The sequence below is a fragment of the Venturia canescens genome, chromosome 7 (assembly GCF_019457755.1).
Source record: "Venturia canescens isolate UGA chromosome 7, ASM1945775v1, whole genome shotgun sequence".
Classification (NCBI taxonomy): Eukaryota; Metazoa; Arthropoda; class Insecta; order Hymenoptera; family Ichneumonidae; genus Venturia; species Venturia canescens.
Window position 1 is genome coordinate 12,874,464 of NC_057427.1, and position 23,563 is coordinate 12,898,026.

Below are 23,563 nucleotides of genomic sequence, written 5' to 3' on the forward strand. Positions count from 1 at the left end.
ATGACACACCCTAGTGTACAACTTTCATGTGCTGGAGTGATAAGTGTCAGAGAAAAGTCGATATTCAATAATTAATTTGCTGCTAAACTACACGGTAACTAGCGTCCAAATTTTGCGAATCTATACAGTACGTATTTATTTTTACCTAAAAAAACATCATTGCGTAATCTTGGATAGCGAATATTCACTCATCTACCTTAAGAGCATAAAACATTCAAATGATTAAAATCCTATTTTTTTAATCTAACGCAAACACTCCGAAACTCAAATATCCGTTTGAAATAGTGAAATTTTCATGGAAACCGTGTCAGCCTGCGACGGTGATATTTTTTAGATCAAGAAACGTTTAAAAATGCCGGGTCACTTTGATCGATCGTGGAGACGGAAAAAATGCAATTTTGCAAAACACAACGCTTTCTCGTATACATGACGAATATACGACATGTACCGGTTATCGGAATAGTTTTTTTCGCCGTCCCGCCAAACCCCAAAATGATTCATATGTAGGGGAGAGGTGAGAACAATAAATCAGTTTATTCGCTTCAAAATTGCCGGCAAATAATTCACGAAGAATATACCTTTCGGATTGATAAATAATACAATCAAACTACTATTCATTCATCACATTGCTTTCTTGATTTTTTTTTTTTATACAACTCGACGGAAATGTGAAACAGCCCAAAATCAAGTGATGGAATTTGTCTACGGTTTTTCTCAAATATATAACAACTTAACATCACGATCATTTTTAGTTCATACTTTTTCAGAAAAAATAGCGAGAAACAAAACAATCTTTTATTCAAGTAATTCGACGAATTCTCAAGACACACGTTTGTCAGATTCGCATGTATTCATTAAAAATATGACAATTTCAGTTTAGCATGCATAGCTGAATATTTTGAAACATCTGATGTCCGTGGATCATTTTATCACAATTCTTGAGTGACCGAATTATTTTTATATCCTTCCGAGAGACGTACCTCTTTGGGCGTATGTTCCGATTTGCTCACCCCTGTTCTCCTACCCAATATTGGCCAAAAGGATTAGGCATTGTACATCAGTCAAAGCAACATTTTTGTTCGAAGGCAATATTACATCCAGTACATATTATTAAAATTCTTTTATTTATTATGTCGTGTAGGTCCCCATCTTGGTCATAGAGACCATGGCTGTTTTTGGCACACTAAACACTATATAATTGACGAAACCTGTAAAGCGAATCGTCGAATTTAAAAATTTGTCTCCGTACTTTTTTTACTTTGACCGTTGGAAAGAACCGTAGACGTTAGATCGATCGAAGTTAAATTTAGTTTTTTCTTCTCCAGTATTTTCGTGGTTTGATATAAAATATAAACACATGTGACGGTAAATATTCAGAATAAGGTCCTCACTTGCGATTTCAACCATTTTGGAATATGTACATCGTTCCGAGTAATTTGTTATATATAATTGTATAGGGCGGTCTCTAATAGTTTCGCTAGGATACCCGTATGAAGAAATTTCCTAAAGATTAAAAAAAAAAATCCAATCGTTAAAATCCTAGAACGTATTAAGCCGAAAAGACGGATTTATAGGTCGAAATTCTAGGAGTAGGTGTTTGCAGGATTTGAATTCTAAACGAGTTCAATTTTATAAAATTTTATTTTTATGGAAGTGCACTCATATAAAATTCAAACCCTGCAAACCCCTACTCCTAGGATTTTAACCAATAAATCCGTTTCCCCGGCGCAATACGCCCTAGAACATTAATGATTGGATTTTCTTTTCATTTTTAAACAAATTTTTTCATACGGGTACTTGGGCAGAGGAGAATGGGGTAATTCCGGACGCAGGGTAAATCCGACACCGCAGTATCTTTACACTCCGACCCCCCGCCCACTTTCACGCACTTGAACTCATGCGATAACCCTATCGATGTTTAGTGTACTCACATTGTTCGAGGCGTGAAGTGATTTATTTTCTTTGAAGTAAGACCGATCATAAAATAAAGTAAATCTTGATCTAATTTTTGTCTATACATTAAATCAATAAAACTACGGAATAAACAGTTTCAATGTTATTAAAAAAATTAATTTAATATCCTTATTCCATATAAGGATCATTAACGCAGTTCAAACTTGGGCTTACCTTACTGTTTTTTAATCACTAATTAATTTGTGAAATTTCGCATTTTGAGGTAATTTTGAACAGCTTATTTGAAAGAATTCCGGACATTCTGCTCTTACCCCATATCGATTACTTTTTTTCAAATTTCAGTAACGTCGAAATACATATGAAAGAAAACACCAACGTGTGATACTGGGTGCATAGATGTAGTAGTGAACGATATGAAAACAAAAAAGTTATTTTTGTTTTGAAACGTATGATTATGTGAATGGAGTGTGAAATGTGGGCTCACAAAGTTGCACAAGCGAAAATATGTTTACAATATGTGTAGCAATTTCTAATGCAATCTAGATTCAGCCCAAGGACCGCGCGGGATTACCCCGAAAGTTCGGAGTAAATCTGAATTTTACGGAGTGTTGTTTTTTGCAAAATACCTAGCAATTTTTTCATCTATTTCTTAAAATTTACATCGGAAATTGTAAACAAGATATCAAGAAGTAAAATAGATAAAAAATTTATTTTGTAATTTCATCATGTGGTTGGTTATCAATCAATTTCCCTTAGGCCGTTCGAATTACCCCAATTTCCCCTATTAGTCATTGATGTGACCAAGATTCACCAAATACACAATTTTTATAGAAAATCGTAACTGAACAGACCGATTGTCGTAAATTAGAGACATTTGTGTTTATATTTACATTTATGCGTTCACGCGCGTTCCTGCATGCTCGAGTTCGTAGTACATGTTAGTCGCACAAAAATCCTTGTATCTCCGAAAGCATTAGGAACCGCCCTTACAAATATCAAATTACTCGGGACGATGTCCAGAACAACTTATTTCAAAATGGTTGAAATCGGAGGTGAGAACCTTATTCTGATTCTGATTATTTACCGTTGTTGTTACTACATAGCGGATGTTATTTCGTAGTCATTTCTTTCGCATATCCGAATAACCGTATTGTTCGAAAAGTCCACCGCGAAAACACATTTTTTCAAACATTTACGTAAATTCTCGAAGACAACATTTTACTAGTAAAACCGATAGATCAAGGTGCGTTATACTTTTGGTCATGGCTGTATATACAAATATATGTAGGGGCGCGCGCGCGTGTCCGAATACTTTACATTATATTTGCTCTATCGGGATTATCGTCACCATGATTTGTTGATCGAGCGTCTACACTAATTTTGCTAATCTAATATGTTGTTTTTTGCAAACAAGACAAATTATATGAAGTTGAAAAAATAATGATCTATTTGGAATAATCGCAATTCATAAATTCACGGTACAATGAATAAAAACATTTACATGATATACATTACAAGTTCGTGATTTAATACACACTCGTTCTCTTTCCCTCCCTTTCTCTCTGTTTGTCTTTTATCACGCCGCTTTCAGACACAATTATAATAAATTGTTCGCTCATACAATTCGCATGAAATTACAGAACAAAACAAAATAGGGAAAAAAACAAAGAAACCAAATTATACTTGAGGCTTGACTAGAACGTACAGTTGCCGTCGTACCAACAGAAAATGCATTATTGAGGTAATAAAATCGTTTTACCCTCCCCCACCCAAATGAACCTTAGAAGACATCGACTTTTTGAACTAATTGTAGTTTGGGAAGAAAAATTTGTCACCCGCTAATTTGGGTTTACGTTCAAGACCATTGCATTTAAAAATGAATGCTATTTATCGTATTTTTTTTTTTTTATGCATGATGGGCGATAAAATGCGCGATTTCGAAAAACGGAAAGTACTTTGACTGGGGCAATTTTTTCAGTCACAAATTTAACTTTACACGAAATGAAACATTGTGGAAGTTTCACAACTTGAATTCAAAAATTAGATATATAGAATAAAATAACGGAGGGTCGAATACGCTAGATGGTCGTGCAAATAAATGATTGAGCTGCCCTATAAAACTGAGACTTAAAAAATAAAAGTTTAATGGCACCGTAGTTAAAAAATTTGACGGAATTATCTCGCGAATTTACAACAGCGCAAGAAATCAAACAAAATGACAATGAGATAAGAAAAGAATTACCCGATGATGGTATAATTACAAACTACATATTTTATGCGATTCGAAATCCTTAAGATACGCAATTGTTTAAACATATGGAATTGAAAGTTTCACTATATTGACGTATGTAGCTGCTGAGAGACAGCTGACGTTTTCGTACACGAAATAGTTCTTTTGTTTCACCTCTCTAATCCCCTTTAGAACGAGTAGGAGGCTTCCTTCGCTCTCTCCGCTTCTTTTTGTTAGTACCGAAGTTTGTGTCATTAAGACGTAACAGGTTTTTTGTTTATTAGCAATTTGTGAATATTCAAATCATTGAAATTTCGATCGCAGATTCAGTTTTAATTTATAAAAATGTAACTCAACTTCATAGCTCAGAAGTGGAAAACAATCCCTACGAAACGTTGAAAAAAAAAGTTTTCATTACGTTTTAACGCAGCAAGCCCCAATATCATTTAATCTTGGTTTATTCTCGCCTCCTCCCTCTCTCTCTCGCTTTCCTTCTCCCTCGGTTATTCTCGATTTTTCTTATTATTTCCTTATGTTTTCTTTTCGCGTGGTTTTTCACATATCTTGATTTTCCTCGCCCGTCTCGTTGTCAACGAACTCAACGTGGGTGAATGGAAAGTGACCAACTTTGCCATGCAGCTCTCCCTCCCATTGTCCATTGATGTTAGTTTTAGTAACCTTTATTATGTCCCCAACTTCGAGCTTTAGCGCGGTTTTGTCATAAGCGTTCGGTACACGAGCTTGCTTAACTTTGGCGAATGCCGGTAATGTTCGTTGAATATTGGAACGACGAGTCGTCGCTGCTGGTGGTGTATCTGATCCTATCTGCGACGATAGTTGGGTCGAACTTGTATTTGAGCTAGAACCCAAACTCCCGCCAATTCCAGAATCCTGCCGAGAGCTGTTATCTATGTTTGGTTGAGCCTCGTCTTCGTACTTTTGCACATATGGTACTGGCACCAAACCCATTTGGCCAAGACTATTTTTTGCCGTCCACCATTGCTCCTCGTCCCTCGTTACCACAGTCAATATTTCTCCTACCCCCCCAAAAACCAAACTATCTGTTAATCAACTAGTTTTTACTTTTGTAATAAGAGCAAAATGAATATCGAACCTTTTCTGAATGGCAAATCATCCGGATCGTTCCCTTCAAAATCATATTTTGCTATGACTTTGTGAATTTTTTTCGGCGCAGGCCTTATCAATGGCGTTGTATCCAAATAGTGGAGTTTGTAAAAAGCCAAAAGCCTCGGTATGTCTGCAAATGTTTGGTCTCCTATGCGATATCTTATTTGGTCAGCGTGCTGAATTTTATTTATAATATAATGGCTAACTTTGCTGTCCTCTCTGACGCATAATACAAAATCACCGTGAATCGATGTACTGTCTCGCACTAAAAAGACACCACCTTCTTTCTCTCCCATGAGCAAATCTGAGGCATCTTGTCGGGACATTGCACCAAAGTACCAGCTAGACAAAGAAACACATGGTTATCATATTATGGAAAAATGAAGATTCATTTTTCTTTTAAAAATAATAATAGCATCTTGTTAGTCCATTAATACAATTAATCATAAAAATATGATAAATCATGAATAAAAATTTCAAGTATTGACCAACCTTCTGTGGGTTGATATTTTGTTAAATTTGCATGGGATCAAAAAAACATTTTGACCTGAGAAAACTTTCTAGGCATGAAAATATAAGAATCACTCTTCATTTTTCCAATCATGTTACGGTTAAATACAGGCACATCAAAATAATTACTTTCCAATTTAAATATTTCCAAAATTTTTCAAGCAGGAGTTACTTTTTTTATACCAAAAAAACGTACGTTTTTGCCAAAAATAGGGGCAAACATTGAAAAAATGGTTGTATTCGTTATTCTATTATTACTATTATGATGATATGAAATAGTGCCATACCTGTTTTTATCATACTCATCGAACGTAGCTGCCATTGTGACAAATGTTTAGCAATGTGCAATCGGCCTCTTCTCTTTCTATTAAACGAAAACCGTTCCTTGATGATAATGATTGAAAAAAAAAAACAACAACAACAACCGTTCACTAACTCATCACAAAATCTCGTTGACTCTGCTGGTTAATCACGGACATATCAGTCGATCGTGGAAACGAGTTTCTTTTTCTCCTCACTCCCTCGAAAAAAAACGTAATTCTCCAACGAGTTGTATGACCGATACAGATCGAATTCGAATATGTATCTATATGTATGTATATATGGATTACAATCGCAACGAAGCACGGTGCGATGCGTCGATTGACAGACAAGTGAAATAAAAAAAAAACTAAATCAACACATGCACGAATCACTGAAATCCAAAGGAGAAATGTGCACTTTTTGGTGTTACACGAGAGTCACGCGTTTCAATCGTAATTAAAAACGGCAAATGTCACCACGAAGAACATGTTTTCTTTTTTCTTTTTCAAATGTTCTTGCAAGTTTTCTGGAGCACGCGAACTTTTGTTTGTGCTGCTAAGGGGAAACAGACTCTTTCTCTTGTTCGATCTCACATCAACCTCGAGATTTCAATGCGATGATTATTGCACTCAACCATAGGATCCTAGTTCTTTTGGTTCTTTTTATAATTTCCTTGCCAATGGCCGGATTACAGAACGCGCTTACTCGTTCCCTCTCTTTTTCTCGTTGACGATAATTGCCAACAAATTTATCACGGAGGAATGTCCAGCTAATATGGTCGCGAGTGTCGCTCGGCCAATTCCAATTCACGAGTAAGTGAGATGAGAAAACTCTAACACACCCACATGAATATAGTCTGTCGTGTTTGATACGCGATGTTGCGATTCGAAACAGAGTGAGAGAAACGTAAAGTGGTGGAATAATATAGGCGTGATGGTTTTGCCAGAATGACCACGAGCCACGAGAAGTAGGGATTGGTAGGGATTAGAATGAGAGAAAGGAAAGATGAATACAAAAAATGGATGTAATTCACTATGTCGTGGATGCTGGAGTCTACTGTAGATACGCTCCGGAGTCCGGAGTTGTGAGATGCCGAGACGAGACGAGAGAAACGAACAAAAGGTTCGTACGCGGCGTCTCGATCGTCAACAGCGCTTCCGGTGACCAATCCATGTACTATTTTCTCGTATATATTACTAAATATTTTCAGCGGAAATACTTGCTCTTGTTTGCTCTGTCGATTCGAGGCAACCGTCTTGTGGACTCTGCAGAAACTTTTCAAATACAATTGTAAGCGAATACCTTTGTGAAAATGGTTAAAAAACCAACCATGGTATCCTCTTTATCCCAATCGCAAATAGAATTCGAAGAAGATTATTGATATTTGCCAAATTTCTTATTAGACTCCTTCAAAATAGACCTATTTTCGATCACATAAGTTTTTTTAACACCGTTTTATTGCACGCAATATAAGGAAATTGATAAATTTATAAAATTGCTCATACATCATAAATATTCCTACACTATACACATAATAATAATAATAAAAGAATAATAATACGAATATTAATAATGATGATAATAATAGTCATTGAATGCTATATTAATTTCACATGACACTGATGATTGATTATGTAACCAGACCAAATTGATGCATCTCTTAGTCGCTCACAATACTGTATTTTGTCTGTAAACGGGAATATCGCGTTTGCGCATCTCAACGGAGAAAATAACACGATATTCTATGATTTCCTCAACATGAGTGAATTTCTTCGTTTAGATCCGAAAAAAAATTACAGAAACTTGCGATTCTCTATAGGTATATTCTTCTGAATATATAGGGGAAACCGGCCCAAAACGAGGTACCGGGGCAAAATTCAGTACTTGCGATTTTTTTTTCATTCTTGCAATTTGGTATATTTTTTTCAGAAAGGAAAAAGGAATAAAACTTTCTAATTTTTCAAAAGATTGATAAAAGAAAATGAAAAAGAAAAAAAGGAGAAATTTTATAGGGATTCTAATATTTTTTATTTTAATGGAAAAAAATTTTCATCAATTTTTTAGGGGTACTTCATTGTGACCCAAATATTTCTTTTTTCTTTCGAAAATCGCAAAAAATTACAGTAAGTTTCTTGGTGCTTCCCAAACTTCTAAAGAATAGGATATTTCCTCAGGCACAACTTTTTGCCCCGGTTTCCCTTATATATATATATATAAGTTCACATACTATACATACATACTAATTACAAAAGTACTTTATGAAATCTTATTATCAAAGCACTCGAACGAAAATTAGAAACGTCAGTCAGTGTAAGTATGTTACATTTAGCATCACCGTTCGTTTGTTTTCCCATTGTTTTCAGTATCTTGAGATGCCATGATAGTATAGTTAATAAGTGCACCAGTCATTGTTTTATTTTATTTTTTTTTTTATCTAATGTTTAATAAAATTTCAACTATGTACTTTTTCTAATTTCGTTTCATTTTATATGCAAAAAAGCACTTCACGTTGATGCAAATAACTCAAACAAATGTAACGCTGCAAGATATCGAGGAAATAAATATCGCGCGCCTAAGTATAGGGTTTTCTCGCATTCCCTAGTTGATCCACCCGAAATATGATTTCAGTTGTTCTGACGATACCTAAGTTGTGAAATCGAATTGTACGAATGAGCCAATGGTCTTTCTTGCAAAGCCCATTCATTAGATTTTGTATTTGTAAAAGTTGCATGCTCGTGCGATCTCATTTTTTAATATTTCAACAGGAAACGATTGATGTTCGCGCTTTGAAAATGGCAACCGGTATGATTTGTTTGATTTACTCGTAAACTCCCAAACGACAAAATTGATGCTAAAGTCTCTGAAAAAAAAAATTGCGAGGCATCGAGAATAGAGTTTCTATTAGTTTTCGTATCATGCTCTCATTTGTTTCGAACAATATACCTTCTTTTTATTTTAATAAAGCGTCATTTACAAGAGCGATTGTACCGCCAACTCGGTTGAGAAACATTGTTCTACGTTTTTCCCACATCTATAAAAAAGAATAACGTTTTTCGTTCCGTTTTCTTCAAAAATTCGTATGTAACATACATATTTCACTCGATACTACTCGGAAAGAGTATGGACTAAGGCCTCTTTGATATAATTATATAGATGTATATATATGTATATATATTAGAGTGGGTCAAAGAAATCAACTTCGTTTTTTTTGGATCAGATAGAGAAAAACTAGTTTCCAGGCACCTTTAGAAAGTATTCACCAAAAATAAGCTCTTAATATTAAGAGGAAGATCCTCCTCATCACAGTTTTCCATTTTCATTTCAGTCCCATATAATAATAACCATATTTTGTCTATGGTTGATTGTTAAGCCGATCCCTCCCACGTTTTTTTTATAGCAAATTGAACGCCCCACAAAAAATGCCTCTCAACACTTTTTTCATTAACCTAACCATTTACAGGATATTACGGCTTAAAGGTTGAAGAATTTATTGAAATTTTTTTTTTTCAAGTTTGGTTACTGAAAAGGAATTATTGTTAAATAAGTATGGCATACTTTTATAGGAAATTGAACGCTCTACAAAAAAGGTCTCTTCGGTTTAATTGATTATTCTAACAGTTTTGCATATTTTTCTGTTCAAATCCTAATGCGTACTGATTTTAAGAGTTTTTTTAATAACTATTTTGAATTTACCCTTTAATTCATGAATTTTGACAATATTCATAAAAATTTGAGTCTATATCGATAGAATAGCAGTTTTTATCTTTTGTTTGGGAATATATTTCTTTCTAATCAATTTTTCATAAAAATTTTCTCTTTATAATTTTGTTTTCAACACAATTTAGACTCTTGATTTAATATTTTTCAACTGGCTTATTCAATATGTGAATAAATTTTTTCAGTAATATTTTAAAGTAATAAGAAACAAAATGAATAAATTTTCGATGCTTTAATTTGACTTTTTAACTCTTTTGTTTGAGTTCATTTAAAGTTCATTTTGAGAACCTTTTGAGTTCATTCTGAAATGTTAATTCTTTTTGTTTTTGTGTTGCCGATTTCTTACGTTTGAAGTTTTTTTTTGTATTCTGGACCATTTATTCTGACATCGAATAATTTTTAAAAAAATCATATTCTGACTTCTGGAAATGATAATATCGTGAAAAAAATTATTTCCAAACAAAAGATAAGACGTAAGTTAGAAGCTGTTATTATATAGAAATGAACTCAAATTTTTATGAATATTCTCAAAATTCATGAATAATATGGGTAAATTTAAAATAGTTGTTAACAAAACTATTAAAATCTGTACAGATTGGAATTCGAATACAAAAATATACTCAATATTTAGAGTAATCGATTAAACCGAAGCGACCTTTTTTTCAGTAAGTAACCAAACTAAAAATTAAAAAAAACTTTTTCAATAAATTCTTCAACCTTCAACCCCAAATATCCTGTAAATGGTTAGATTAATGAAAAAAATGTAAGAGGCCTTTTTTGAAGAGCGTTCGATTTTCTACAGAAATATATGGGAGGGATCGGCTTAACAATCGATTAATGGTAAAATCTGGTTATTTTTATATGAGATTGAAATGAAAATGGAAAACCGTGAGCTCGTTTTTGGTGAGTACTTTCTAGAGATGCCTAAGAATTAGTTTTTCTGTGTCAGATCCAAAAAAACAAAGTCGATGTTTTTAACCCACCCTAATACATATGGGCAGATCCAGTACCTTTCGACCGCAGTCTGCGTGCTGGGATCAGCGATTTGCCTGCGTTTTTTCCGGAAATGTACGTTATAAAAAAAAACGATGCCCCAAATTTAAAGTCATTTCATGAACTTTTGACAGTTGTACAACTTTTTGAAATTCTTAAAAAGCCAATTTTTGAGCCATTTTCACGATTCTTTCATGTGAACTCTATGAGGCTTAACGATTCGTATGAAGCAACATTTTTCTTCTTCAATCTTCCACTTATGAGAAAAAAATAGTATTTCACTCCAAACGAAAATCCGGTTGAATTAGCACACTATTTTTAAATAACGATTATTACAAAATTTCTTGTATTTCTGAAACGCTGCCACTGCAATAATTTTGCAAGACGGCTCAAGTGTTTCATCTAGGTATATTCTGTCATTGCATACACGAATATTTCTACATTACCACGTTCTTTTTTATACATGACCTCCCAAAGCTACTTGATTTGGCTCAAGAATTCGCTTTTTAAGAATTTCAAAAAATTGTACTACTGTCAAAATTTCATGATATGACTTCAAATTTGGGGGATTTTTTTTTTATCACGTACATTTCCAGAAAAAATCGGCAGCCAAATCGCTGATCCAAGCGCGCAGGCTGCGGTCAAAACGTATTGGATCTGCCCATATATATATATATATATTTTCGTCTTTGTTATTTTCAACGTTTTCCTCTCAAGTAACAATACCGATAACAATAGAGCGAGCAATGTCGGAATTTATCGGGCTCTCACTCGCCTGAAAGTTTTGCTCACTTTTTCCACCAGAATCAAATTCGTCGATAGGAAACATAGCTACTCATTTTCGCTTCATTACCACTGCGAAAAACACGTTCACTTTGCAAAATGCGAAGATTTTCAACAAAAAAATCATGTCGCACCTAAATTTGCTCATACCGTGGATTTCTCGGCTTCGTCGTGTATTTTTGCGTTCATTTCGTTGCGTGGTTCACATTGGCTCTACGACAATCGAGAAACGCTGAATGCGACAATCAAACACCGTTCGAAGCTGGTGAACTTTCTATCGGCGGTCGCAAAAGATCGTGATATTGCATGAGAGCTTCGCGCAACGATCGAGATACTTGCGTCGACGCTGTTGCTATTGTACATTCGACCAGACAAGGATACAGACCTATTAACTGCTCCCAAACTGATCTTTCGACTGTGAAGAAAAAAATATGATAATCGGTAAAGTAATTCATGCCTAAGACCTGTATTAAATGTCTTATAATATGAAAAGTAGAATATTCATAGTCTTGAATTTTACGAATTAATTAATAATTGATTCTATTCATAACTTTATACCTTTGTTAGGTGGTGCTTTTTTCAAAGATACGACCAAAGTCGCGACCGCCTTGAGGACAAATGATATTTCAGACAATCTGAATCTAGAAAGCAGAATAACAACGAGAATTTGAGCGAAGGATTGATTGCTGACATTTTTAACTACGAAACTAGAGAGGGTTAGGGGTCGGAGCAAGAAACTAAACCACCTTGGCAATGGACATTTCCCGCTGCGTCTCTCGTCCTCGATGTAGCGCCAGAGAACTTCTTGAAATCTGTGGAGCAGAGCGGTGACGGCTAATCGGCCAGCGACTCCGCCCTCGTCGGTTTCACACGCTACGTCGTTCAATATGTCCGATGGTTTGCTCAAACCGTCGAGAAGGGAGAATTGCAAAAGCGTCTCAAAACACGTCTTTGCGAATTCTTCTCGCAGTTTCGTCTCCCCATTTTTTTCTACATTGCAAAGCAACGGAGATTAAACAAAAAAAAAGCATGTTCGTTCAGTGAGCTCTTGCATATTTAATAATAATGGTAATGATAAAACACCAATGATAATATCAATCCTGAAAATGGTTTATGGAACATTTTTTTACCGATATTTGTCGTAGTTGCTGAATGAATGGAACCCTTATTCAAAAGCATAACAACTCGGAGGATAAATTGATGCGGTATACGTTGAGAATGGGGCAAGACTTCGTTCCTTAACATTTCCATCACCTGGCAATCGACCGCTTCGTCCGCTTGTATCTCTTCCAATCCACGTTCGACCTTTATTGGACTAAATCGAAATAAATTGTATGAGGCGTTAGCTGTTACGAAACAATGCGATTTTAGTATATTTTAATTACTCTAAGCGATTTTTTTTTCAACGCCAAAGCACAGCTTGTAAATCAAATTATAAAGCTCGAACCTTTTCGGGAACAGAAAATCATCCATTGTATCTGCCAGTACGGGCCACATACTTTGAAATTTGTCGGGATGACTTCGTGCTAGAGGAAGCCCTATGTGCAATACAGCCAATAAACTTGTGACAGCAAGTTTCCATGTCGTTGCTGATGGACACGCGTATTTCATGGATAGGGGAACCCGCAGAGCTTCGATCACATGTCGCAATATTTCGCCCTCAATAACAATCGACTCCGATGCTGTTTTTTGATAAAGATTCACCACCATCGTTAACGCTTTTTCCCCAAAGGGCACGTAGTTCATTGTAACCCAATCGGCCTAAAAAATCATGAAGATTCAAAGTTTTTCCCAATACCAAAAATTCCTCATATTAATGCATTGCTTTAACGTACCGATATGCCTCTGACTTGTGATATATGCTTCGTTTGCAGTTTTCCATAAGTTGGTGCTTGACAAGCGAGTTTCGAAAAATTGAGCAATTGAAGGAATATCAAGCCTATCATTGTCCGCAAATTGTCTGAACCATTTAAAGCTTCCTGAGAGAGAAACAAAAACTATGTAAATTATTATACAAGCTACATGTTAATAAAGTTCTCTTCAATGGTGTATTATTTCGTAATTATCGTACTGTAAATAAACGATGACTAAGGCAAGGATACTTTGTATCAATCGATTAATTGCATTAACAATTCGAACGTCGATCAAATCGAGTAACATTACTTTTTGCAAAAGTTCCATAGAATGCAATACACCATCTTGCAATTGTGTAAGCACGACGTCTGGCACCGTGGGTAATATATAAGCCGTCGATTCTCCATGAACAGGCACCTCGACTACGTTCTTCAGTACTGTACACAATTTTTGAAGGTCCGTACCGGTAAATCTTGCAATAAAAAAATGCCATCGTTACGAGTAAACGATTGTTGAAAAACCAATAACAATTTTTTATCCCAATTCTGATACGCTACTTTGAAGAAATTTTTCATTAGTGATGAAATATTTATTCGCTCACTTATTTCTTATGTGATGAAAGACTGCTGGGAATATATGAACAAGAGCAGTCAGAAAAGCTTGCGAGGGTACGTAAGGCTCAGTTTCATCGTCCGGAGGTGGCATTGAACTTTCGATTCCAATATTCAACCAAACACGCCATGCTACGATCCACAAACTTTCTGAATCTCCACCCGCAGGTACATCCTCCGAATTGTCACCGTTTTTTTGAAGATACAGAATTTCTTGGAATGATTTTAACGCCGCTAACGATACCTAAGGAAAATGTAAAACGTGAAAATTCTTCATTCTTCCAATGATGTGAATAACGAAGCTTCATTGATTTTGTAAAATAATTTTTTACCTCGTTGTTCTTGCTGAGTGCAGAATGTTCGATAAATTCGAGTAAGAGAGACCAGGCCCTTGGAAAATCTCCCAACATTTGTAACAGTTGCCGCTTCGTATTAAATACCCTTGCTACACCGCTGAGTGTTAGAACCTTGAGAAATAATCAATATTTTTAGTATTATCAGTAGGAAGTTTCGTTTTAATTTGTAAAATCATATTACGCTAACCGAAACGAGAGAAAAAAATTGCTAGTCCCAAAGGTCGTCTTTGTTAATAATCGTACCTGCGTCTCGGCCCATTGTTTTTGTGCAGTATTTCTACTATGATGAATCAATATAGTCCCACTGGTATCGACTTTTTCGTTACTTGCGGAGCTTGAAAGATTTCGTACTTTATCCAATAAGGGGAATAACACTTGCCAAAGTACCGCCTGCCACGTGGGTTGATGCAAAAGTCCGCCGTGTGCAGATATAGTTGAAAACAACGTTTGGCTCGCTGATTTTCTCACCGCAGGGCGAGGATCAACGCACAAATCACCTAAGACCATATCCATATTTCAATATTTACAAATTAGAACAATAAATACGTTACAAATTGGAATGCGCGAAATTTTGATTTCCCCTCTCCATTTTCTTTGAAATCGATGGAATATACTTTATTGATTTAATTACGAAATCCATGAGAAAGATCCCAATAAAAACTTGAATATCGTGCATGATACGAATTTGCAAACAAGTATAAACACTACGGCAACGAAAATTCTGATTCGAAACGATTCATTTTCATCGATATGCAAAAAAAAAATTATTTCCGTGCCACATGAATTACCTAGTCTCGTGTAAAGGCACATCCACAATTTATCAAATGGTGGCATATTCGTTGTACCCGGAAAATCGGGAAAAACCGAGCCTGTATCGCCTCTCAAACTCAAACACAATTTCTCCTGGTTTTGATAAAAATAATCGCTGATGTTCCACTGCAAAAAATAAATTTTCATAAATTTGTAAAGAATAAACAAAAAAAATCAAAATTTTTTCACACAACGGACAAAGAAATTTCCCTCTGAAATCTGCTCACCATTAATCCCACTGCAGTCAGTGAAATATTAAGCTCTTGAGTCTGGGAACCAAATTTTGCTGCGGTGTCGACGCAAAGTGGAAGGCAACGCCATGTCATGACTGGTAGAAAATCCGTAACAACCAACTGAAGACATTGAAAGGCAATGCGGACGAGTGATTCTCCATGATGATCCGAAACAGCACCGATTATACCGAGCACCAATGGCCAACCATGATACAGAGTCTCTCCACCACCGTGAAGAACTTGGAGAACGCATTCCAGCTGGCGTTGTCTCACGTCGGCATGTCTTACTGACGACAATTCAGACAAGGGACCCAACAGTAACGTCTGTAATTTCTGTAAAAAAAAAAAAAAAAATATTTATCGAACTGCCCAATAAGAAAATACTTTATAAACAAACAATATTTGAAATGTTTAATATTTCTGGAATAATTGGATTTTACAAAATTTATGCGCTTAAACATTAATTCGAATGAGGTTACTAGCGCGAGAATTCGGTTTCTGTAAATTTTTTCGTTTTACTTGATTATCCCGCAGAGGTTGAGGGTATTTATGCTGCAAAGCGGCTTTCACCAAATAGGTAATCGCCTCGACACCCCATTCACGCATTCTTATGTGCGGATGTTGACAAACTTCCAACAAATGATTTGTCAGTGGCCTCCAGAGTACTTCTACACGTGGCAAATTTACAAGGCCAGTTTCGAGAAGTTTTGCAACCGCGAACAAAGAAGGTTCCTAAAAAAAAAAAGTATCGATATATGTTTTTATATAAAAATAAAAATTTGAAAATGTTCGAAAACATACTTCTTTCATGTATGTTTTCTGTATGTTTTTCTGTATATATTCAAACTTATTCTAATAACCAAGGTGGATTCGTTCAAAAAATGAACATACAAAGTCGTGTAGAATAGAAAAAATTGAACGAATGAGTTACGCACTCTGTTGGAGTAAGCCAACTCCATGGCTTCTTGACTCAACTTGCAGAGAGCATCGATCAAATGATGAAGTGCTACGTCATCAAGATACTGGCTGCTCTCGAAGAGTCTACTCAACATGGCGCTGAGTACTGGCAAATCTGCCATCACAGCGGTGGTGAGAACCGCGTTCGAATCAGTTGCAGTTCTACCCGCTTTCAAAGATCCTCCGGTCGATGGTTTCAGGCCGAGTATCCAAACCAAATGTTGGAGAGTTGTGAGAACGAGATGCCACGCACTTCCGAGTATGCTACCGTGACAATGAGCCAGCAACAATAAGGCCCGCATGCATTGAAGATTTTTTGCTGTCAACATCACAGGGCCTTGTTGAGCGCCTGAAGAAAAAACCCTCATGTTTAATAAAGGATTTGGGGAAATTTTTACCCAAGTGTATTTGGGAGAAAAAATACCGAGTCAATTCCATACCAATGGGCAATGAAGCGGTGGGCAGAGGAGTTCCAACAGCAACTACTTGCTGCCGATAATCCGGTTCACCAGCACTGGTGGGATTGAATTGAGATAATTCTTGAGACCTTGCCGAGGGGATTCCCTGAGGTGCGCTGTTCAAGACCGTGAGGGCGTAATGAGGAGGCAAGGATGCTTTGCATATCGCCGTAATGAAAGCGTCACGAGGCGTTTGAAGATCCAACAGACCGCAGATAGATGCAAACGTTTGAATGGCTTTGAGCACGTTTTCCGTCGCAGACTCGTCTGTACTAATATCGAAGATTTCAAGATAAGTTAGTCGATTGTAAAGTAAAAAGTTCATGTCTTCAATGAGTTATCGTTCACCGTGATGCAGCAACGAATATCTGTATACGCGAGAGCTTAGCGGATCTGACAAATGAGCATTAATTGTTTTTTGTTCCGTAATTTATCTCATCAATGAGAATAATACCTCGCGTCAACGAGTGGACTGAGCGCTGCGAGTAGACCACACCAGCTCGAATTAATCAATTGTGTGTGCAATCGTCGTTCATTTTCCGTAGGATTATACTGGCTTTCGGCGCCCTGTTCTTTAGGCCCAATCACCGCGAGTGCTATCGAGCCTATTATATCGAGTAAACACGCATAAGCAATGCTGATTCCATAACCATCCGGAATTTGAGGTGGGTCGATTTTATCCAACATTTCGAGGCTGAAAAATAAAAAGTTTCTTTGTGAATCAATCTTTGTGTAAGTGTTTAAAAAATATATATCAATTAAAAGAGAAAAGATTTGAAACGATAAAAAGATAATAGAAATTGAAAGACCACAATTTTGTTTCTCCGATTCATAGCTCTCGATGTTATCTTATTCCTTTTGATCGCACGCACCGTGCAAGGACGGATAAGAATGTAAGCAGAATGAACCGACTCAGTGAGGTCCAATTCGGCGTCTTTACTACCGCTTTTAGTACTACGACATTGATTAGAATTCGTTTCGTTTTGTCTTACTACGTAGGCTTGGCTTGACCGCTGGAAAATGTCTGTACAACCGGCAACCAAACGCCTCGCGAGTAAAAACCCGGTTGTGGCGAGACACCAGGACCAACGGGCATCCCAGCCAATAGAGCTGGAGCTCCGCTCTGAGCCGGTGAAACTCCTGAGCCTAAAGGAAAAAAATGAAATTAAACTCGAGCCTGTATCAAAATTTTTGGAGATGACCTTCGGAAATGTTAGAATTTTACCTGACCCAGGTTGTCCAATGACTTGAGGATTGATAAAGAGGCTGTGGACATAGGCGCCTAAACTGTTGACGATATCTTGGAATATATTGGTCGTGTGCTGCTTCAGATCATAACACTCGCAAAAGCTCGTCAACAGATCCGTGTGTACTGTCATTTTGTGCAATACTTCGAGTGCTAATGCACGTTGCCAAGGTGGCTTATCCGGGTCGAGGAATTTAACGATCAGCGATAAAAATATTTCGCATTCCGTTACCTGAATAATAATTTTTTTAATCTCGTGTTATTCATGCGCACGAGAAATTGTAAAATTGGTAAATATTCGGAAGTGCGGCTTTTCCCCCCAAAAATGGGGATAAAATTTTTTTTTTCGTCTGGACTGCTTCAATTGGTCACCACTAACGATATTCCGTCGTCGGAGGCTAACATTTTCCATAAAAACCATGAGTTACGGGATTTTGTAGTTGTTGGAAAAATGCGGGGATTTAGAGTATATCAGACTATTTAAGAGTTCACATTAAGGCAGGTCGACACACACACACACACACACGCGCGCGCGCGCGCACACACACACATCAAAGGTGCTCTAATCCCGCCCAGCAATACCACACACCCATGGAAAGTGTTGTAAATCCACCCAACGATTCCGCACACACATCGAAAGTGTTCTGAACCCACACGACGATTTCGCACACACATCAAAAGATGTTCTGGATACACACACGCGATGTTCATGCAAAATCGGTGGGTGTATTCACAGCATTTTCGATGTATGTGTGGTATCACTGGGCGGGTTTAGAACACCTTCAATGTGTGCGCGGTTCCGGACAAGGTGTGTGTGCGCGCGCGCGTGTGTGTGTGTGTGTGTGTGTGTACCTGTCCTGTTGTGAACTCTAAAATATTCAAATATACCATATTTCATCATATTTTTCCAACAACTTCAAAACCCCATAACTTATGGTTGTTATATCAAATGTCAGCCTCCCCCGACGGAATATCGTTAGTGGTGACCAATTGAAGCGCTTCATGTCAAAAAAAAACTAACTGCGATTTTCAGAAAAGCCGCACTTCCGAATATTTACCGTTTGAGATTCCAAAAATGTATTTAGCGGTCGCAAAAGTGACTTATATTTTAAAAAAATTTAATCAACGTTTATGATATGGAAATCTCGATTTTTTCGTTTTGCATAAAAAAAAATGTAAGTATTTAAAGAATCAATGTTTCACTCGAAATTTAGGTCTCTGAAAAAAAATTAATGTCTCACACATGTATGAGTCATTCCACACTGCCGGCCAAAACTATGGGAACGCTAGTTGAGATTTCTTGACGCACTAAAGGTTAAGTTGCTCAATCAAAAAAAGTGATATCGAAATTTTGCCAACGACATTTTGAAGGAGACACAGGAGCTTCAATTTGCGTCCTTGTGAAACATTTTTCATTTTTTTTGGTCCGGTACATATTTTGGTATTTGACCGTTTTTCAACTTTTTTTGGTCCTCGAAAATCGCGCGCATGATATGCAGAAAATTTTTCCAGTGGTATTCTCTATGGAAAACACGTTATACAGGAGGAGTAGTAGCTTTACTTTCGTTTTTTAAAAAGTTGCGTGTGATTTTTTTTCGCCGCGTGATCTCATTTTTTGTGAAAAAAATAGCGTTTTTAGAAAGTACAACGTAACGACAAAACTATGAAGTTTTTGCGAAATCGTCAAGGATGTTTTTGGAATTTCTGGTGGAGATTTTTTGAAAATCATTTTTCGCCGACATTCTCATTTATGAAATCACCGCTTTAACCCGGGAATTATAGGGTGTGTGGCATAACGCTAAGAGAGATAAATTTTTTGTTCTTCACTATAATAACTATTAGAATTTCTTTAAAAATCCTCATTGTCAGAAGTTTACGTATCGTCGAAACAATCATTTATCGTATCTTCGACACTATCAGGCTTCAGACAAAGTAACAGAAGAGTAAAAAGTTCTCATTATCAATTTTGAATACACTGACATTTCCACTAACTTTTTTTTATATCAACGACACACTTTTTCCTAAAAAAAAAAATTAATATCAGAAATCATATCTTACACCTCATTTGTAAGAATTTTTCATCGAAAAAACCGCCTCTGGCTTTCAGGACGGCCTTTACGATTCGCGACATTCGATTAATAAGCTTGATTAATAAGATTTTCTTTCAGACTGAACCAAGCGTCCAACAACTTTTGCCATAGATCTGTGGCAGATGTAGGACAAGTCAATCTTATCTTTCGGTCAAGTTCGATGATACGACAACCGATTGTTTCGATGATGCGTTAAATTTTGACAACGAGGATTTGGAAAAAATTTCGAAAAAAAATAGTGAAAAAATTCTAACGATTATTACAGAGAAAAACAAAAAAGATACCTCTCTTAACATTTTGCCACGCACCCTATAATTCCCGAGTTAAAGCGATGATTCCATAAATCAGAATTTCGACTAATATTGATTTTCAAAAAATCTCCTCCAGAAATTCTCAAAGAGTTCTAGCAGGTACAACATGATTGCATACACATTTTTACCCTATTGTCCATTTCGCCAAAACCTCATAGTTTTACCGTTACAACGTTCTAAAAACACTATTTTTTCGCAAAAATTGAGATGACGCGGCGAAAAAAAATCGCACGCAACTTTTTAAAAAACGAAATTAACCTTTAAAAGACCGGCATTTGAGAGTTAAAATCGCTCTTAAAAAGTATTCAAAGTAGCATCTGGTATCACATATAAACTATTAACAAAGTTCATATCACAGGGACAGCCGATATATCGGTTTTCCGGTCCTCTAGAGGTTACAGCTACGACTCCCCCCTTAATATTTTCCATAGAGAATACCATTGGAAAAATTTTCTACGAGCCATGTGCGTGATTTTCAAGAGCCAGAATAAAATTGAAAAACGGTCAACTTCAAAAATATGTACCGGACCAAAAAAAAATGAAAAATGTTTCACAAGGACGCAAATTGAAGCTCCATGTGTCTCCTTCAAAATGCTGTTTGCAAAGAAATCTCAACTAGCGTTCCCCTACTTTTCATCAATAGTGTTCAAGTATTACATTTTTCACAAATCGATAGAACCGTGGAATTGGTAGGTTTTAGGATTTTATTTGAATAATGTTTATTGATGAATGTTTTTCTCAGTTACGATATAATTTCAGATTAATCTGAACAACGGAAACTGAAAAATGCATTGAATTAATTTTGAAGCTATTATTAAATCAAAATTTTTTCTAATCAACTTACCAGAAGCGAATGATATTTTTGTACGAGTATCGAAACGACTCTAAGTAGACGCATACTAATTGGAAAATATGGTTTATCAAGCGGTGTTGCTGGCTGCATCGAGGCTGGCACTGAATTACGATATTTAATGTTGGGAGAAAACAGTTTTATCACTAATGCGCAAACTCGTTCTTTAAGCAGAAAGCTGAACTCTGGATGCTGCAACACAAAAAATTCAAATATATCCACTTTACTGAAATATTGTTATCTATAGAATAGTAAATATTGTATTTCTCAAACAAAAAATCATTATTACACACTTTGAAGAAAACTGATGAAAAATTTGTAAGCACAGACTCCAAGAGCTCCAAGCCGAACGTTCGTGTCATTTCTGTAATTCCGATTAACCAGTAAGGTTGATCCGCGTTTACCAATTGGACCAAGTCCTAAACAACAAATTACATTGGAGAAACCTAATTACTTTGCTCTAGAATCAAATAGTTCTCAAGCAAACTAATGGAAAATTGTGTCAATATAAAATTCAAAGTTCCAAGAGCGGTTTCTCAAAATCCATACATAGGTTTGGGTTACATACCTGAAACATGAGAAATGCATCGGCAGCACAAGGAGCCAAGCCTTTGGGCGGTTGATTGGTGCAAACTTTTAGTTCCTCTAGAAAATCCTTATCTGGCTCCCTGGGACTTTTGTTTTCTTCGTCTTCCGCTACCACTCGTTCGAATACTAATGAAACCAATTGTCTCACCGTTGCACCGGCCGTATTAATCGTTGTGCAGTCTTTTGTGAAGTGAAGACGGAAACATAGAACTAAATTCTATAAAAGAAAAAAGATAGTTTCCACGTAGTGGTGATAGAAATTTCAAGGGATATAATTGGTGCATATTCGAGTTAATCCTGCAAACTGGAATGAGATTTTGTTGAAGAAGAATGTAGGATATAAGAGTATACCCTGGCCAAAGTTTCTCCATGAACAACGGTATTGCTGGTGAGCAGGAGAGTCACGGTTTGCAATACCTTAACTTCTTCCATACCAAGTTCCATGAGCATCCACAGGGCATCGGTGATGTAACGGGCACCTTTTTGATCTACAGCTTGTTGGGTTATGAGTCTTTGCATCATACCCAAACATAACTAGAAAGAAAAATAATAAATTCCAACAATAAAAGAGCATTAGGATTGTTAGGAAAAATTCTTCGATGTACTCCATTTAAGAGATTACCTTTACAATTTTTACATCTTTGCATTCGCAGCCTTGTACCAGAGGATACAGAATTTGGTTTACTATGTAGTAGACCGAAGTTCCAGGATTGTTTGAGGCAGTTCTCAATTTTGTTATTCCTTCCTCACATGACTTCATGCAAAAAAAAACAATCACAAGTTTTATCGTTGAATTTTTTATTTTTTCATGCTATAACGCAACGATATACGTAATGTACATGATATAAGGTAGATTGCGAAAATGACAATGATCATAACACGAATTGCAATGTTTATTGTGGACTGCGCAAAGGAAATGTAGCGGATTTATAATCGAGCACCGTTGACTGATACTAACCTCCTTAATTTGTGGGTACTTTTTTCTCGTTTCAACACTCAATACTTTTAAATCAGCGAGCAAAGACTCCAAAAATTTGGTATTATTTTCCGGGCTGTACCCGACCGCCGAGGCTGACATATTTTTTGTTTATATGTGCGTTATATGTATATATTAAAGGATGTATATTTTCTGTTTTGTTGGTTATCAATCGAACTTCATCGCACTAGCACTCGTCATAACGAGGATAATCGCCACACTTTATAACTTCAAAAAAAACATATATCAACGACGATCAACCATCGCGGAGGAGCACCGAAAATTTGACATGTGTAATATAAAGCGTAAAGATAAAATTACTTGTTGACGACCAGACAACGACGATTCATCGTAAAAATGGTTTTATGTTCGATCAATTGTTTATATAGATTTGAAATAAAGGCAGGCAGCAACACCACACTCGTTTGCGGCGTAAAATGATTGACGAAGATGAGTTGGCAGTTGGCAGGAAGGGTTATTTTGCTACTTCGCTAGTTCGTCAGTTCGCTGCTGTCCGTAACACGCACGAACGTACACGAAGTGTCATCGGAATCTAGAGTCGCGGTTCGGAATTATCAGAAACAACACTGAGACCACTGAGCCCAACCGAAACAAAACGTTATACGATTAATACGATTGTGAAAG

General features: G+C 36.4%; 2 protein-coding genes and 1 long non-coding RNA gene across 5 annotated transcripts; 1 reads left to right on the forward strand and 2 right to left on the reverse strand.

Annotated features, from left to right (window-relative positions):
* Nucleotides 1-515: 515 nt before the first annotated feature.
* Nucleotides 516-8,368, reverse strand: Crk (Crk proto-oncogene, adaptor protein). The gene is made up of 3 exons (XM_043424460.1): nt 6,070-8,368; nt 5,259-5,614; nt 516-5,181 (listed from the first exon to the last, which is right to left on the reverse strand). Exons 1-3 carry the CDS (start codon nt 6,102-6,104, stop codon nt 4,700-4,702), a joined length of 873 nt encoding a protein of 290 aa, XP_043280395.1. The 5' UTR covers nt 6,105-8,368; the 3' UTR covers nt 516-4,699.
* Nucleotides 8,369-8,506: 138 nt separating this feature from the next.
* On the reverse strand, nt 8,507-23,435 carry mon2 (Mon2 homolog, regulator of endosome-to-Golgi trafficking). Of its 3 annotated transcripts, XM_043424444.1 has the most exons (25): nt 23,240-23,435; nt 22,901-23,146; nt 22,565-22,696; nt 22,294-22,476; nt 21,923-22,159; nt 21,648-21,773; nt 21,349-21,546; nt 18,083-18,335; nt 17,850-18,003; nt 17,312-17,551; nt 16,840-17,129; nt 16,378-16,748; nt 15,962-16,174; nt 15,437-15,775; nt 15,188-15,335; nt 14,643-14,896; nt 14,376-14,510; nt 14,034-14,287; nt 13,742-13,904; nt 13,414-13,557; nt 13,026-13,339; nt 12,709-12,893; nt 12,325-12,568; nt 12,137-12,219; nt 8,507-11,993 (listed from the first exon to the last, which is right to left on the reverse strand). In XM_043424444.1, the coding sequence occupies exons 2-25, from the start codon at nt 23,018-23,020 to the stop codon at nt 11,824-11,826; spliced, it is 4,950 nt and encodes a 1,649-aa protein (XP_043280379.1). In that variant the 5' UTR covers nt 23,021-23,146; nt 23,240-23,435; the 3' UTR covers nt 8,507-11,823. The 3 variants fall into 3 exon arrangements, with proteins under 3 accessions (XP_043280379.1, XP_043280380.1, XP_043280378.1); XM_043424445.1 differs by having other exon boundaries at nt 12,137-12,213; nt 22,901-23,435; XM_043424443.1 differs by having other exon boundaries at nt 22,901-23,435.
* LOC122413842 (uncharacterized) lies at nt 12,508-12,935 on the forward strand. The gene is made up of 2 exons (XR_006261631.1): nt 12,508-12,646; nt 12,724-12,935. It is a non-coding gene; the product is annotated as an uncharacterized lncRNA (long non-coding RNA).
* Nucleotides 23,436-23,563: the final 128 nt, after the last annotated feature.

Excerpts from the sequence above, each read along its gene's own strand:
- mon2 (XM_043424444.1), bottom strand. The coding sequence starts at position 23,020 with ATGTCAGCCTCGGCGGTCGGGTACAGCCCGGAAAATAATACCAAATTT. Across the intron at positions 21,774-21,922 it reads ATGCATTTCTCATGTTTCAG|GACTTGGTCCAATTGGTAAA; the intron begins GTATGTAACCCA and ends TTTGTTGTTTAG. Across the intron at positions 17,130-17,311 it reads AGTCCACTCGTTGACGCGAG|TACAGACGAGTCTGCGACGG; the intron begins GTATTATTCTCA and ends CTTCGATATTAG.
- Crk (XM_043424460.1), bottom strand. The coding sequence starts at position 6,104 with ATGGCAGCTACGTTCGATGAGTATGATAAAAACAG. Across the intron at positions 5,615-6,069 it reads GATGAGTATGATAAAAACAG|CTGGTACTTTGGTGCAATGT; the intron begins GTATGGCACTAT and ends TTCTTTGTCTAG. Across the intron at positions 5,182-5,258 it reads TGATTTGCCATTCAGAAAAG|GAGAAATATTGACTGTGGTA; the intron begins GTTCGATATTCA and ends TTGGGGGGGTAG.